We start from the raw sequence: 16963 nt of genomic DNA on the forward strand, positions 1-16963 counted from the left end.
TGAAGAAATTAACTATAGGCTTGGGATTTGTTAGGTTTATTTTTAGAAATCCCTGATCTCAGACATAAATAGCACTTCATTCTATACCAAGGAGCTGGAAAACTTAATGCTGGGGGGGAGGGGAAGGAAGAGAGGAAGCTGAAGAAAAGGAGGAAGTAGAGGAAGAGAGGGGGATGGGGAGGAAGAGTGGGGGGAGGAGGAAGAGGAGGATGAAGAAGGGGAGGAAGGAGGAGGGAGAGGAGGATGGAAAGAAAGGAGGATGAACAGGAGGAGGGAGAGAAAGAGGAGGAGGAGTATGGGGAGAAGGACAGGGAGATGGGGAGGAGGGGGGAAGAGGGTGGGAAGAAGGAGGAGGAGGAAGGTGAGAGGGAGGAGGAGAGGAAGGAGGGGAGGAGGAGGAAGAGAAGGGGAGGAGGATAAGGAGAAGGAAAGGAGAAGCGTGTCTCCTGCTGGGGCTCCGCATGCAGGGTGAGGCTGGTCCCGGCCATCCCTGCATTCCTGCACGCAACCCAACATCTGTTGCACGCTGACCTGGTACCAAGCTCATTCCCAGTGCTGGGGATGTAGCAGGAAAGAAGCAGACAAAAATTCCTGCCCTTGTGGAGCTGACATTTTAGTGGGGGAACCAGGCAATTAATTCCACGTGGAATTAATAATATAGTAGATGGGATTTTCCGTTTATCACAGAATAAGGAATGGAAGTGAGACAGGACCCCACGCCGGCGGGATAAGCCAGTGCTCAGATCTGCAGTTCCCTCTTCTCACTGATTCAGCAAATGCTTACTGAGCACCTGCTCTGGGCCCGATTCTGTGAAAAACACGGAGGATGTATTGGGGAGAGAAGCAGAAAGAGCAAAGGCTCAGAGCTTCCCCTCCAGTCGTGGAGACAGAGGAGACGGGACCAGGGAGCTCATGTAACATGGGCAGCGGTAGCACCAGACAGTGCCCCCCACACATCCCTCGTTGGCCTGTGCACCCAGCTGCATACGGTGTAGGATACTCTGGTTGCTCAGACGCCAGGATAGGAAGTGTGGTCCACAGGCATCCGGGGAGTGGGTGTCAAGCTGCCCAACCTGAGAGCCGGCAGGGCAGGGGCCAACAGAGGCAGGAAGGAGCTGCCCTGGGCTGCCCCTCCCCTGACATGTGTCCGAGGGAGAACCCCCCCTCCCCAGGGCTCCCAGGGCATCTCTGGATGCCTGCAGATGGCAGCTATGTTGCTAACCACAACCAGCAGAAAGAAATTCCTTTGATAGTGAAAGCAGAGTTCCTTGGGGTTCTGCAGTCTAGGGACATGCACCCCCATGAGAAAAATGCATCAGCAGATTGGCAACCAAGCTGCCCCCAAGTCTGGGCTGTGTCACTGCCTCACGCTCCACATTTCCAATGGCTATGGTGAGGTGAGCCAAGCACAAGTGCCCAGGCTGCACACACAGCCCGGGATGATCCATGGTTGGCTGGGATTCGAGTGTTTGTAGGGATTCTCGGCACGTGTGGTTTCCCATGTCTGTCCTGTGCAGGTAGCAGGCCGCTCCCCACCATGCATGCATGTGCACGTGCAGCACATAGCCATGTGCACACACATGCAGGCACATCCCCTCACCGCACACCCCTGACCACGTGTCCGTGCCTCTGCCATGCAGAGCAAGGTACGGGAGCTGGAAGAGAAATGCCGGACGCAGAGTGAGCAGTTCAGCTTGCTGTCCCAGGACCTGGAGAAGCTCCGGCAGCACGCCGGCAAGATCGATCTGTTGGGTGGCAGCGCAGGGGCCTCCTTGGACGTGCTGGCGTCCGGCAAGCCTTTCTCCCAGTTCATGAACGGACTTGCCCCCTCCATTGGCAAAGGTGAGTGCCTGCTCCTGCCCTGTGTCTCGTGGTGGAGAAGTGGTGGCCGGAGACCCCGCACATGAGCACACACAGTGCGTCTACCTGACCCGCCCGTGTGGGACACCCAGCATAGTGGGGCTCCAGGTGACGGCAGGCCAGCAGCAGCCTCTGAGCACACATGGGGTGCCAGCCCCTGTTCTAAGCCCTCGATGGGTATCAATACATGCTGTTGGCACGGCCGCGTGTGGCAGGTGCTGCCCTGGTCCCGCTCTACAGAGGGGAAGACCGAGGCCCTCGTGTGGGTCACACAGCCACTGGCAGCGAGCTGGGGCGCTCCGGCACCAGGTCCAACAGGTGCATGGCGAGGCTGTGGCTGCCTCCCGGCCTTCATGCCTCCGCGGTGGGGGGTGTGTGTGAATTCCTGATCCCATAAAGGCCGCGATGGTCACAGTAGTGATGTCACACTTGTACTCAGGACACAGGGTGGGGAGCCATTTAAACTTGTGTGTCTTTATTTTGGCAGAAAGACTATAGAGGTCTGTAGGAGAGCCTCATGCAGGGCTCCACCGAGGCGCACAGGGCTGCCATGGTGCATCAGGGAGCATTCCCCGCTGGAGGGCAGCCCACAGGGGCACCCCGGTTATGAGAATGCCCACTTGTTTAAAAGGTGTTTTTAATTTAGGGAGATGAATGTCAGAATCCCCTTTTGGAATTCCATAAAAGAGAGAATTTCCAGATTTCTCCCAGTTGTCAAAATATATGATGAGGGTTTTTCTGATGTTTTATAATACTACAACAAAGTGAAGCTGCTCGTATCTCGATAAAGAACGCCTCCTTGTGTGTCTACTGTCCTGCTAGCTGTTAGCTGGCATGCCACAGCAGGGCGGAGGGGAGGCGGGTCGCATGTCCCCCCATGGCGTCCCGGGGGCATGGTGCACCCAGGCCCCATATGGAGCATCCTCTCGGTGGCTGGACACACACAGGAAGCAAGGGAGTCAGGCAGATGTGCGAGGACATGGGGACAAGGTAGGGAGTGACCCTAGGTTAGATCAGGCAGCCGAAGGAGCCCGCCTCCAGGACGTGCGGTTTGGGCTGTGTTGTCCACTGGATAAGAAGGGCAGGGCAGCTTCAGGTCTTACCAAACATTCTTGGGTTGGCTGGCCATATAAGGCTGGCTGGTGCATGCTCTGCAAGACCCCAGCATATTTGGTGACTCCCAGGACTTAGAGTCATTCTTGCTTAGAGCTGCTGTGGTGACCTGTGGTGGGGACACAACAGAGGCTATGGGCAGAGCAGGGTGCCTGCATGCAGTGAAAAGTGCAGCCCCAGGTGTACAGAGTTTCTGTCCAGGGAAGCCATGAGAGATGTGGTGCCCAGGGTGTAAGGGGGCTGGTCATGTGGCATCCCTGTCTGGCACACATCAGAGCCACAGACTGCCGGGGAAGGCAGGTGCTGGGCACAGACCTCATGGACCTGTGGTCCGGTCACGGTGAAGCACCCTACCCGTGCCGCCGCCTGCCTGCCCTCGGCCAAACCACACGTGGCAAGCACGCCCTTCTCACCGTGGCATCTTGCTGCTGCTGTGTGAGCTCCTCTGTGCATCGTGTGAATGTGAGTCCAGGGGGAGTGGCTCGGCATGGAGACCGCTCCGGAAAACGGGATCTGGTTCGTGATGGTGGGCGCCAGCGCTCAGTGGAAGCAAAGCTAACAGGTGCACGGCAGTATCAAGCTGATAGCTGGGCCCCTGGTGGATGAGTTACCATCTGAAGAGCCACCGTCCTGATAAATACAGCCCATGCCACGATCGGTGACCTGGCCCCACGAGGGGCCCCCGTTGGAGGGCCCACGCAATTGGCGTCACCCTCGTCTTGTGGGCATCGCTCATCCAGCCGTGGGAGGAAAGCTGAAGCCCCGCGACCCCCCGAGGGTCCATCCTCACAAGGACATTCTCTGACTGCAGAGGGCAGAGGCCCTCGCTGGGGGATACGGGGGTGCCCAGGGGGACTCAGCTGCTGGGCCCTGATCTCTTCTCCGGGTCTGACAGGAGCTGGGAGCGCTGAAACGAGGCAGAGAGGGGCCGTGGGCAGATGTGTGCCCATCGTCTTCTGCATCCTCCTGCCTGAGGCTGGCCTGGCCCCGGAGGTGGGGGAGACATAACAGGTTGACTGGGAGCCACTGAGGGACCTGCGGTCTGCACAGTGGGTCACATCTGACAGGAGGGCAGCCTTCCAGTCAGTTCCAGGGAGAAATGGCACGTGGACAAAGGTCTCCAGATGTGCAGGGAGGTCCCCACGCCGCCAGCCTCCGTCCGGCTGTGAGCCGCTGTCGGGGGAGTGGCCATCCTTCCCAGAAAACACATATCTTGAGGCATTGGAATTTCGCAAGACTGTAGCACCCGCACAGCGCGAGGGACGCGTGGGAGCCAGCGCGGTGGAGCACGGTGGTGCCGCCTCGCTCAGAGTCCGACGGCAGGTGATACCCGCCTCTCCAGGACCGGGTGGTGGAGGCCAAATGTGAGCACCAGGAGACTCCACGAGTTCATTTTGCGCATGCTGGCAGGGTGCCATGCTGCTGACCGCAGCGGTGCATGGGTGAGGACAGGCAGGGTGCCTGGGTGCTATGACCCCAGCGTAGGGGACTGGCTGTGCTATCCTCACTCAGGAATGCTGGAAGGCACAGCCTCTCTCTCTGGAATGTTCCATCAAACGGAACAGAAACAGTGAATCACACACCTGCTCAAGAAGCTCCTGCCTGAAAGGGGGACTGGTCACCTCCATCCACAGGGCACTGTCCAGGCCAGCATGCCTCGGGGATCACACCCCCTCACTCCCCAGGGTGAGGAGGGGCATTGAGTGCCAGTGCCAGCCCTTCACAGCTGGTGCGCTGAGGCCTCGGGGCTCCCACACACGCAGCATCGCTTTGTGCCTGCTGCATGCCTAGCATGGCCCTGTGCTGTGGGGACAGATGGGAACAGCCCAGCAATGCCCTGCTCTCTGGGATCTGACGCCCCAGCTGGCCCGTATCTGTTCTGGCACTGGGTCTGTTTTGGGGCGCTCTTGCGCCATTCCTGTGATCAGGCCAAACCCTGGGGCCCCTGGTGAGGAGAGTGGCGGCAGCCTCTGTTGGGACTCTTCCCACCTTACGCTGAGTCACATGGGATTTTCCGGCGGGGACTCAGTAGTCACATCTTCAGGGAGGTGATGCCGTGGAGTGACCACTACAGAGGCTGGATGGAGAGGTTGGGGGGGGATCGCCACTCCTGTGTTTCCTGCAGAAACCCTAAAACTGCCTGGCCCTTGGGCCACTTTGTGTGTTTGATATGACCCTTTCAGTCACAAGTGGCAGCAAAGTCAACCTAGACTGGGGAGCAGATGACAAGCCAGTAGGTCCCACTCTAGGTGCAGCTGGGCTTGGGCGCTCCAACCGCATATCCCAGAGGTGGTTCCTTCCCACCTGGAGGTTCCTTTTCTGTGAGCGCCACACTGGGAGCAACTTTCCTCCTCCCGGTGGCCATGCGGCTGCAGCGTCACCAAGCCTCACAGCCTCCCTCCCCCGTGGTAGCCAGGGAAAGGGAGAGGTTCTTTCTCCATGACCTCCTTCAATTCCCTGTGATGGGACCTTCCCCCTGCATTTGACACCATCCTTACAGCCAGGAGTAGACTCCACTGAGGATGTCCAGCGGGGGTCAGGTCAGGCTGGCTGGTGGGGATTGAGGGCAGACCCCAAAATGAGAGCCTGAGGCTGATGGCAATGAGGGGGACAGGAAGGCTGGAGGGTCAAAGGAATCCAAGCTTGCTAGTTCATTCGTGCCCTTGTTCAAACCATCTCCTTGTCGTTGCCAGGTCAGGAGAGCACCTTGGGCAGCCACACCGTGATCGGGGACTACCTCCGTCCCCTTCCACTCCCCAGTGACAAGCCCGAGCCTCTGTCCAACAAGCCTGCATTTCTGTTGAGACCCGCCAGCCCAAGATGCAGATTTGAATCAGACGTGAGTGCTGGCCCACGTGCACGCGTGCCTGCGGTTGGTGGGAACACGAAGGTCCTCCCTGCCTTTCTTCCTCACCCCTCCTCCTCCTCCTCCCTACTGGCTTCTTCCCTCCTTCCCACAAATTCCCAATTCCCATATCCAGTCTTCACTGACCCCCATGTCACTGTCTCCATGCAGTCTTCCCGGAATGTCTCAGGTGAGAGCCCCAGCCACCGTCTGATATGCAAGGGCAGGGGGCCATGTCTGTCTCCTTCCTGGAGCTGAGCCCCTGTGAACAGAGGACACAGGTCACTGTCCATCTTTGTGCCTTCACTGATGCACGGCAGGGCCTGGCACACTCATGGGTTCTCCCAGCAAGTCCCGCCCTATGTCCATCAACTCCTGGTGTGGGGAGTGGTTCTTTATGAATGTACTTCTGTGTGACCAGGGGACCCACACCCAGGGAGCCGCTTGGTCTCTGGGCTGGTGCCCGAGGTAGAGGTTTTCATCTAGCAGTGTCTCACGGGAGCTCCACCATCTGGGACAGAAAGGAGGGACTGAAGGGGTTTCCCATGTGCTCCCAGCAGGAAGTGTAACCTAAACATCGTCTGTGTCTTTAATAGATGGATAATGAACGGAATTCCAGTACCTCCAAGCAGAGATACTCGGGGAAGGTCCACTTGTGCGTCGCCCGCTACAGGTAAGCGTGAAGCTCCTCTCTGCACCCCTGAGCGTCCGCGGGCGCGGGTGCCTGGGGGCCGATGAGGTCATGGGTCTGGGAGTGCTTCCTCACGGGCTGTCCCCAGAGGGAATCAGCTCAGCCAGAGTTGGGAGGATGAGGAGGGTCTATTGTCCATTCTGATGGAGAGAGTGTGGATAGTGGATGTTTCCCAGGACGGCCACAATGGATTATCACAAAGTGGGTGGCTTCAAACAGCACACGCATGTCCTCTTCCGGCTCTGGAGGCAGAAAGTGCGAAATCAGGGCATAAGTGAGGCCATGCTTGCTGGTGGCTCCCTGCGGTCTCTACCTGTCTTCACGTGGCCTGCTGACTCCGTCTCCACAAGGACGCCAGTCACTGGAGGGCGCCCACCTGGCCCCAGTGCAATCCCATCTTAACATGATCACATCTGTACAGATGTTGTTTCCAGATAAGGTCATGTTCCCGGTACTGGGGGCTGGGACTTGAACATAGCTTTTGGGATGACAGTTTAGCCCAAAGTAGGTGGCAAGCTGAAACTGAGAGGGGACGCTGTTGTGCAGAGCTCCTGGTTACTGGCTCCCTGAGGTGCTCACGTCTGCGTGGTACCTGGGCTCCAGGGTGCCCTGGTTCCGGATCTTTGCTCATCTCCACTGGGGCCTACAGTGTCCACGCTTGGTGACGACGAACAAGCCATTGGGTCCGCATGGGTCACGGATGGGTGCACAGTAGCTGCCTCCCTGCCACATTGCTACTTGCCTCAAACGAACGCACGCCTGACACCAGCCTCTGATGTAGGAGCAGATATAAATTAAGAGTGTTCCAAACCAGCAGCCATGAAACAGTTAATCACCTGTTGTTCATACTCAGCAAGGACCCAGCCTCTCGTCCTGGATACTCCGAGTCTGCGTGTGGTGGACCCTCAAACTTCCTGCAGGAGGGAGCAGCCTGAGTCTTAGCCAAGCTGCATACCCTCCACACCTGTGTTCCCGCCAATGAGAGGCATTTGTAATAGCTGTTATACCGATTAGCAGATTATTTTCTGGTTAGCAATCCATTCATTTTGCCAATGAAAACCTACTGCCACTGCTCAGCTCAGATAACAGAAGCGTTTGGAGTAGCTGCCCCCCAGCCTCAGGCTTCTCAATTAGGAGGCTAGCCGAGTCCGGGGGTGGGTGCCCCTGCTCTGACCATCCAGCACACTGTCCGTGAGGGATGCTGCCCCAGTGCTGGGAGGAGCCACGGGGCCGCAGGTCAGGTCAGGGGACCTAGGGGGTGGTGCCCAGCCTGATCCACGTCAGGAGAAGTTCCTTCTGAGTGCAGAGCAAGGCTAGGCCCCAAGAATAGCCAAAGCACAGGACACCCCCCTTGTTCCATTCATGCTGATGCTATTGACGTTGCCCTGGTGATGCTTCTATGTCTGTTTTATTAACCATCCTTCCCAGAAAGCCCAAACCACATCAATTATGGAATAGCACAGAATACCAGACCCTGAGAGGATGTTGCAGATCTGAGTCCTCTAGAGGTCCTCAGGATCCCCGGATGGTATGGTTCTGAGGGTAAAGCCAGGAGACTGGGGGTTTCCCTGGGGGCCAAACATGGATTATTCAACCTGCTGCTGGGACGTTTCCCCAGACATAAAACAGGAACAGCCCTGCTCTTCCCTTGGTGGTTGCATTGCTCCCCTCCCGTGGTTGGCCGCCCACTACTCAGCCTTCCCCCAGGACCCCCATCCCTCTGTGCAGATAGCTTTGTGGAGATGTAACTTGCTCATGTGGGACACAAGTCACTGTTTAAAGTGTGCCGTGTTCCAGATACTTGCCACTATCACAGGCGCCTCACACTGACCCCATGCCCCCCGTGCCCTGAAGGCTGCTATGCTCCAGCAGGTTTCCTGCTGCGGATGGGCATCCCTGGGGGTCCCTGCCCTCAGCACAATGCCACCTGCACGTGCACACTGTGGCAGCCCTGGGCCTTCCCTCCTGTCTGCAAACCAGGGTGCATGGTGTGGTTTATCTGTGTGGCCTCTGTACCCCCTTCCCCTTCATACCGCTGAGGCTCCTCTTCCTGAGCCCCTAACCTGGGGCCCTTCTTCTACTGGGGTGGGCCCTCCATCTGCACATGACTGCCACCACCCCAACTAACCACCCCCCAGGCCCGTGAATTCAATGTGTGACAACATAAGACACCTCAAACTAACTCTTACCCCCCACCCCATGCCAGCCCATGGACCCAATTCAATACACGTGTCCAACTCCACTCCTCTTGACCCACAAAGTGTTCAGCCCTTTGGCTCCTCATTTGTTATGCCCAGGCAGAGCCCAGTTTCTTCACTGCCTCTGCCAGCCTCCATCCACAGGGTGCCCCACGGGTCTCTACAAAATGCAGGTGTGATTAAGTCACTCCCTACCTTAAAACTCCTGATAACCTCTCAGCTCTGGAGAGCAAATCCAGAGGGTCAGGGACCCTGGCAATTCTCATCCCTCATCCTGCATTCACCTCCAGCTAGGCTGGATCTCAGCTCCCCAGAGGGATCCCGCCCCCTGCCCCTGGGCCTTTACACACACCATCCCTTCTGCCAGAACTGTTCCCCCACTTCCTCCACTCACTGGGCTTTCTCAGTAAACATGCGTCTGTGTCTGCTCCTGGTGCAGATGGTCGCTGACCATTACTGACTTCAGAAAACCATCAGACTGTTGGATAACATTCCTAGGCCCTGGGATTTGGAGAGTGAGCAGCAGAGCAACATGGTGCTATGAAATCTGCATTGGACGGGGATCAGGAGGCCCTGATTCTGGCTCCATCCCCATTACTTAGTGAGCTTATGACTTTGGGTGGGCGCCTCTTACCTCATCTTGTGATTAAAATTGGGACAAGTGATACATTCTCTGCTCTCCTCACTGATGTGGGATGGAGAGCACATAAAACACATCCCTGAATGTGTTCCTGAGCTTCCCAGTCCTGTTGGCCTGTGAACCATCACGGCGTCATTATTGTATGTTTACAGCGTGTGACTGTCATCTTTGACCACCAGGAATGCTGTTTTAATTTTCTCAGTGGGGCCTTTTCTATTATTTTAAATTAATTACAAAATCCAAATTAGAAAATTGGATTTAATTGAAAATTGATGAATTCATCCATATATTTTATTTGAAAATTGAGCATGACTGTAAAAAATATTAATCCTGATATTTTGAGGTCTTGTTGGTGTGGGCACTTTTCATACCTTGAGGGGCAGGGGGAGACAAAATTTATAGGACATTTTAGCAGTACAAACCCCGGATGTTAAAAATATCCATGCCTTTGAGCAAACAAATACACTTCCTAGGGATTTATCTTTAGGAAGAAAGTGTGGAAGTGTGCAAAGTTATGTTTATAGGGATATTTGATGCAACGCTCATCATATTAACCAAAGATTAGAAGCAACATCAATGTTCAACATTAGGACATTGGTTATGTGGAGTGTGTCAATCTATTCAGTGATTTATTCCACATCCATTAATGAGGACGCGATAGAATATTTCATGAGATGGAGGGAGGATCATACTCTATTGGAAATTGTAAAAAAAAGAAGCAGATTACTAAAAGGTATATGTAATAGGATTCTACCTCTGCTAAATAATATATATACGGAAAGATTACAGGGTGAATTATCTTCTTCATTGCTTACTAACTTGAAAACCTATAGTTATGGGAGAAGTGACAGGTGGGACAGAAATACCAGAAGCTTCCACATGTCATCCCACACAGAGACCCCAAACACGTTCCATATCTTCTTGTTTCACATCCCTATGAGCGAGCGAGTGAGGTGGGCATGCACACAGCTCACCGGCACTGAAGCGGGTGTGCAGGTGCCCGGCTGCAGGAGAGGGCACCGTGTCTGCCTCCATGTAGAGCATCTACTCAGGAATGTCCTTCCTTCTTCCAGTTACAACCCGTTTGATGGGCCAAATGAGAATCCCGAAGCCGAGCTGCCCCTCACGGCGGGGAAGTACCTCTACGTCTACGGGGACATGGATGAGGATGGCTTCTATGAAGGTCTGTCTGGGTGTGTGCGGACAGGGCCCGTCTGCCTGCCTGACTAGCTTTCCCAGGACCCTGACGGTTGGGCAGACTCCCAGATACTCCTGACCACTCAGGCCTCTACCCTGACCCCAAGTTCTCCAGTTGTCAGGCCCTCCCCTCGGGGGACCGAGGGATTTCCTGTCCCCAGCAGACCTCGGACACTCATGGAGGGTCTGTAGGGTCTACAGGGCAGCTCTTGCACACACATCGGGCTGAGGACCTTCCTGCTCCCTGAGCACATCTCCTGCCTCTTCCATCTCACTGCCCCAGCACCCCCGGGTTCTCCCAGTTGACTTTCTCTCCTGCAGAACAGGCAGCCTTGCCTGGCTCAGGGAGATCCCACTGACCTCTGGGCTCTGTTGTTGTCTGGTCCACATCCCACTGGGTCCCTCCATGGTCACCTTCCCCAGTTTGAAGTCTGAAAATGTGAGCTCCTCCCTCCAGGATGCCTCACCTCTGTCCTCTTGTTAGCCTGAGGACAAGCGAGGGGGCAGCACTAGCAGCCTCACAAGCTTAGTCCCCATCTTGTCAGGTGCCCCATATGAATGGAACGGTCTTGGCCTCTTCCTGTGTTGTCACCCTTGAGCAGAAGGATGAGTTCTTGTGAAATCAACAGGCTTCTCTTTCTTGGATCATGGAGCTTTCCCAGGGCTGACAGGAGCTGTCGGCTTTCATGCTGGTGTTTGCTGGACATGAGGTCAGGTTGCTTCTGCTGACCTTAATGAACGGCAGCCCCGCCCATGGGCTGGGTCACTCACCAGTAGTTGCCAGTTGGTAGTGAAACCGTGGGCAGCCCACTCAAGAAATCCTCCATGACTGGTGATGACATGGCTTGAACTTAATTAACATAGATTCACACCACAGTCACTGGTTTTCACACCAGTGTAAGAACATGTGCCGAAGGCAGGCACCAGAAGGCCCTTGTTGGAAAGCTCCAGGATATTTACACCAGGCATCATGCCCATATAAGCTTTCCAGAGGCCTGACTCAGACTGGCTGCAGAGTTCAGGGTCCACTGTCCATGTGGCAGTGGGAACCTTCCCTTTGAGTAGAATGGAGAGAGCAAGTCCCCAGCTCCGGGCCACCTAGGATACACGAGGCATGGGGTTGTTGGTTGGAATGAGGCCCAGTGCATGGTAAGCCTTGGTCATCACCATCAGCATCATCCCCACCCCTCCTCATGTGAGAGTGCCCTGGAGGCAAGGGTGGTCTATCTCAAGACCCACACCCTACATAGGACCAGGAACAGAGGCAGATCGCCATTTGTCCTGGGAGAATCCAGGGCTCATTAAATGTCACATGCCCTTCTCAGGGTCCATTACATGTCCCCTGAGGTGGGGGTCCCCAGCATCAGCACCCCAGCCTCCCGGGTGCAGGACCCCCAACAACACCTGCCAGGTGCTGGGGGTGGGAATGGCCCCGTCCCCCTGGTGCTGGAAGATTGTCCTGACTCTGGCATCCTTGAGGCTCCTCAAAACACTCCTCAGCTTTTCAGACCTCTGCTGCTCGCAGGCTTTGAGCCCAACTGAGAAACATTTCACAATCTGAGAAGGGGTTCCCTCTGTGGCCGTCCGGAGCCATGAGAGCTAGTTTGATGACATATTTTGCCACTCAGCCTGCAGGTGGGCTGGCACCACATGGATAGTTTCTGTGGCACAGCAAATGGTACATGGGGACTTATTATGACACACGTAGTGCTTTTTGTAAGGGGGGAAAGGTCACCTTTTAATTCCTATTCATATGACCACTCCAGCAAAGATAATAGTAAGATGGTTCTTTCTTTCTCTTTCTTTTTCTTTCTTTCTTTCTTTCTTTCTTTCTTTCTTTCTTTCTTTCTTTCTTTCTTTCTTTCTTTCTTTCTTCTTTCTTTTTTCTTTCTTTCTTTCTTTCTTTCTTTCTTTCTTTCTTTCTTTCTTTCTTTCTTTCTTCCTTCCTTCCTTCCTTCCTTCCTTCCTTCCTTCCTTCCTTCCTTCCTTTCTTTCTTTCTTTCTTTCTTTCTTTCTTTCTTTCTTTCTTTCTTTCTTTCTTCTTTCTTTTTCTTTCTTTCCTCTTTCCTTTTCTTTTACCTCCGACCCCCTCACATCATGCAGATTTGTGGGCCTAACAGACACTTACTGGGCACCTACTGTGTGCCAGGTATCCGAGGACAGCTCAGTGTGATGAACAGAGAGAGGTTCCTGCTCTCTGGGGTGTTAACCCAGTTGGGAGGCTTGATTATGTCTGTCCACATGCAGGTAGCTGAATGAGGTGATGTCAGGTCACATTAGGGAGGAGGCTACCCTGCAGGTTGGATTCGGGGGTAGCAGATGGCAAGTGGTGGGAGTGAGTCCTGTGGAGGGGACATTTGATCAGACTCCTGTAAACACCTGTAGAATCTGCTGTGGTCCTGTTGCTCGGCTGAACGGCCCTCCTGGGGAGCCACACAGAGGATATGGCGGGACCTCAGGGGCCCCACCATCAGGTCAGGTGATCTTGCTGCCCTTGTGCCAACAGGTGAGCTCCTGGATGGGCAGAGGGGTTTGGTACCCTCCAACTTTGTGGATTTTGTCCAGGACAGTGAGTCACGACTGGCAAGTACACTGGGGAGTGAACAGGACCAGAATCTCATCAATCATTCCAGCATCGGCTTGGAGGGGGAGAACATTCTGGACCTCCATGCCTCCACTCACATAGACACTGGCCTCACGGACGACGGTGCAGGGACGCTGGGTGTGAACGTCGATGAAATCGGAGAAGACATCGTGCCTTACCCTAGAAAAATCACCCTCATCAAACAACTCGCCAGAAGTGTCATTGTGGCCTGGGATCCCCCGGCTGTGCCGCCGGGCTGGGGGACAGTGAGCTGCTACAATGTGCTGGTGGACCAGGAGACGCGTGTGAGCCTCACGCTGGGGAGCAGAACCAAGGCCCTCATCGAGAAGCTCAACACAGCAGCCTGCACATACCGCATCTCTGTGCAATGCATTACCAGCAGGGGCAGCTCGGACGAGCTGCAGTGCACGCTGCTGGTGGGCAAGGATGTGGTGGTGGCCCCTTCCCACCTGCGTGTGGACAACATTACACAGATCTCTGCCCAGCTCTCCTGGCTGCCCACCAACAGCAACTATAGCCATGTCATCTTCCTCAATGAGGAGGAGCTTGATGTGGTCAAGGCTGCGAGGTACAAGTACCAGTTCTTCAACCTCAGACCCAACATGGCCTACAAGGTGAAGGTCCTGGCCAAGCCCCACCAGATGCCGTGGCAGCTGCCCCTGGAGCAGCGGGAGAAGAAGGAGGCCTTCGTGGAGTTCTCCACATTGCCTGCAGGTGAGCCCTGTCCTTCCGTGGGGCCCCCGAGGGAGGGAGGAGGGCTGGCAGGAGGGGGCGGGCGTGAAGAGCACACATAGCTACCACATTTGGCAGGATGTGCAGAGTGTGTGCATTTGCACCAGAGGGGCGGGGGAGGATGTGCGGATTTTGTTTAGGCACCATGATTTTGAAGATATTTCTTCTCATACTGGCATCTGCAAGAAGCACCCCGCCCCCCAGAAAAGAGAGGAGGAAGTAAGGCCACATCTGGGGACAGGAAAGGACATCTCCCCCATGGCGTCCCTCCCATCTGCGTGCTCGTTGACTGGAATGGTGAACAAAGTGCCTATGCTCCTTCAAAACTGTTCTTTCCCTCTCATTGTAAATCACACGTGTGGATGAATTTGTATAGAAGGTGTGAGGTTCTGTTGAGGACGCTCTTCGGGGTCCCGGGCGCATCTGATGTGTCATGACAGCAGGTCTCCTGTCGGCCTCTGCTGCACTAGAAGTGACGCACTCCCCTTCCTCCCCACACACACCCTGAGAAGTCGTAAGAAAGGGATTGGGTGCATGAGCCTGCGGGGCTGCCCATCTCAGATCCACTGGGCCCTGGAGCTGCTGGCACACCTGCACACATTCCTATGCTGGTCTTCGCCATCCATGCTGCACCTTCCAAGCCAGCCAGCTGTGCCCAGTGTGGGGAGCCTGAGACCCTGGTGGGAGGGCAACCTTCTTGGAGCAAAGAAGGTTATTTTTGCAAGAATATTTGAGGGCAGAATCTGTTTCCCCTAGAGCCTCTCTCGGGCCTGTGTTACACATGAGATTCCTCGGAAACACCCAGCTCAGCAGTCTCTTTATTGGACTTCTCTCTGTGATTAATTAATCCAGCCCTGCTCAACCTCATTCATCAGAAGCTTTTACAAAAAATTCATTTCTTCTCCAGGATCATTTTTACCAGCTGCCTCAAGTCTTCCATCTAACGCAAGATTGGCTTTTCAATTTGTGATGGATTCACTTCTGTTTCATTGTATTTTCCCAGCATTTGCAAAACCCACAATGAACTAGCGTCTGACCTACAAAGCAGCAATGTCATGGGCGGGTGGAGCAGATGCTACCTTAAGGAGGGACGGATGCCTTAGTAGGAACTGATTTGTAAGAGGCCATCACATTTGTGTTCCATTGATGACTTGGTTTTCTGATCAAATACTGGGATAATGAGGACCCCTCTGTTCCCCAATGCCTAATACAAAGTCATGTGGTAGTGCTAGGGGGGCCATCAAGAAATGAGAAACACCAGGCACAGGGCGGGGTGGGGGTGCTTAGGAGAGATGAGGAGCACACACGTTGGGACCATCAGGACGGGCTGCTAGACAAGCTCCTGGTGAAATGGAGAGCCTGAGATCCAGGAGTGAGCTCAGGGCACGTCCTAAAGGTTAGCCCCCCATCACTGATGTCCAGTCTGTGCATACTGCCAGAGCATAGCAGCAGTCACTCCTCACAGCTCTGGGGGCTGGAAGTCTGAGACTGATTTGGGGTCTGGTGAAGACCCACATCCTGGTTCACAGGTGGCATCTCCTCCCTGGGGGTTAGGATTTCAGCATGAATTCTGGGGACACTGCATTTGGTCCAGAGCTGATAAAAGTGTCAGAGCTGGGTAATCAAGAGAACACTGGTGACCCTGAGAGAATTCAGGTTTCCAAACACTTAGATTAGCTCCAGGATGCAATGCAAGCCCTCAGAAAACTCTGGTCTGGATAGAGTGACCCACTCAGCAGAAAGCTGGCGCATCCTGAACTCCAGAGTCCCCCCCCCCTTAATGAGAAGCCACTCACCCCCCAAGGAGACAGATCTGTCATATTTTCAGCAAGCCGATACTAGAAACAGGACATCACAGGTGGGCTCACAGGTTTGCAGAGCTGCATGTCCCAAGAACAGCTATCAGCACAAGGATGGGTAATGTGTGCTTTAGGATGGCACCAGCTGTATGAATTGTTTGGAGCAGGAAGTGTAGTATTTTCATTAGTAGCCGTTGTGGTACCTAAATTCTAGGTGTGGAATTTCTAGCTGGGGTTCAGAGTAGATTTCAGATCAGAATTTAAGATAATTTTTAGGGTTTGCAACACTACATACAGCATCTTCTGAAAAGGACTTCTCAAAAGGGCCTAGACAAACAAGGCACATCATTCCCAGCTGGCAGCACCAGGGTCCTGTGGTCCCTGCAGAGGCCACGCCTGCCCCCCCAGAGGTGGCCAGCCTTCCTCCCTCCAGCCTGGGCCAAGCATTGCCCTGTGCATCTCTCAGCCTCCCAGTGCCAGGTGAACTGGCTACTTGAGTGAAGAGAGAGGGGCTGGAATTCCTCCTGAGCTGAGGTGTCGCCCTGCCTTCTGTGGCTGGCTTAGTATTTGCAGCCCTAAAGATTCAAGGCAGATCATGCCCAGAAGCCTGTGTGCAGAGTGCCCAGTGGCTGCAGGAAGGGCAAGCCGCTTCCCAGATGGGACACAGGAGACCTATTCATAGAACTCTTCAAATCTGTATATCCTTCCTGGCTTTTGTCTGCTCAGTCTCTCTAATTATTGAGATTATTATCTGTGTGTCTATTTTCTTCTTCAGTTTTCTCATTTTTTTGTTTTATATATTGTAAAGCTCCGTTGTTAGGTGCATACACATTTAAATTGTTAGTTCTTCTTGAGGAATTGACTCCTTTCTCTCTTTTATAAAAAAGATTTTATTTATGAGAGAGAGAGAGAGAGGCAGAGACACAGGCAGAGGGAGAAGCAGGCTCCATGCAGGGAGCCTGACGTGGGACTCAAACCCAGGACCCCAGGATCACGCCCTGGGCTGAAGGCGGCGCTAAACCACTGAGCCACCCGGGCTGCCCTTGACTCCTTTCTCATTAATGAACTGCCCCTCTTAGTCTCTGGTATTACTTCTTATCTTGAAGTCTGTTTTGTCTGATACTCATATGACCACCAGCTTTTTCATGCTGAGAGCTTATATGTTATATCTTTTTCTAACCTTTGAAATCCCTTGTGTCTCTATTTTCAGTATGTCTCTTGTGAATAGTCTATAGTTGGGTCTTGGTGTTATAACAATCTGACACTCTTCCTTTTAACTAAAA

The 16963-nt window shown here is 54.2% G+C and overlaps 1 protein-coding gene across 19 annotated transcripts in view; it reads left to right on the forward strand.

The window, feature by feature from the left end:
• Positions 1-16963, forward strand: part of RIMBP2 (RIMS binding protein 2) — a 225179-nt gene that overhangs the window by 169527 nt on the left and 38689 nt on the right. For all 19 annotated transcript variants that reach the window (XM_077875224.1, XM_077875225.1, XM_077875222.1 and 16 more), the window contains 5 exons: positions 1641-1842; positions 5667-5812; positions 6415-6491; positions 10421-10530; positions 13051-13863. In XM_077875224.1, coding sequence (XP_077731350.1) covers positions 1641-1842; positions 5667-5812; positions 6415-6491; positions 10421-10530; positions 13051-13863 — 1348 coding nt within the window. The remainder of the gene's footprint in view (positions 1-1640; positions 1843-5666; positions 5813-6414; positions 6492-10420; positions 10531-13050; positions 13864-16963) is intronic.

Source organism: Canis aureus, chromosome 27, assembly GCF_053574225.1.
Source record: "Canis aureus isolate CA01 chromosome 27, VMU_Caureus_v.1.0, whole genome shotgun sequence".
NCBI classification, from domain to species: Eukaryota; Metazoa; Chordata; class Mammalia; order Carnivora; family Canidae; genus Canis; species Canis aureus.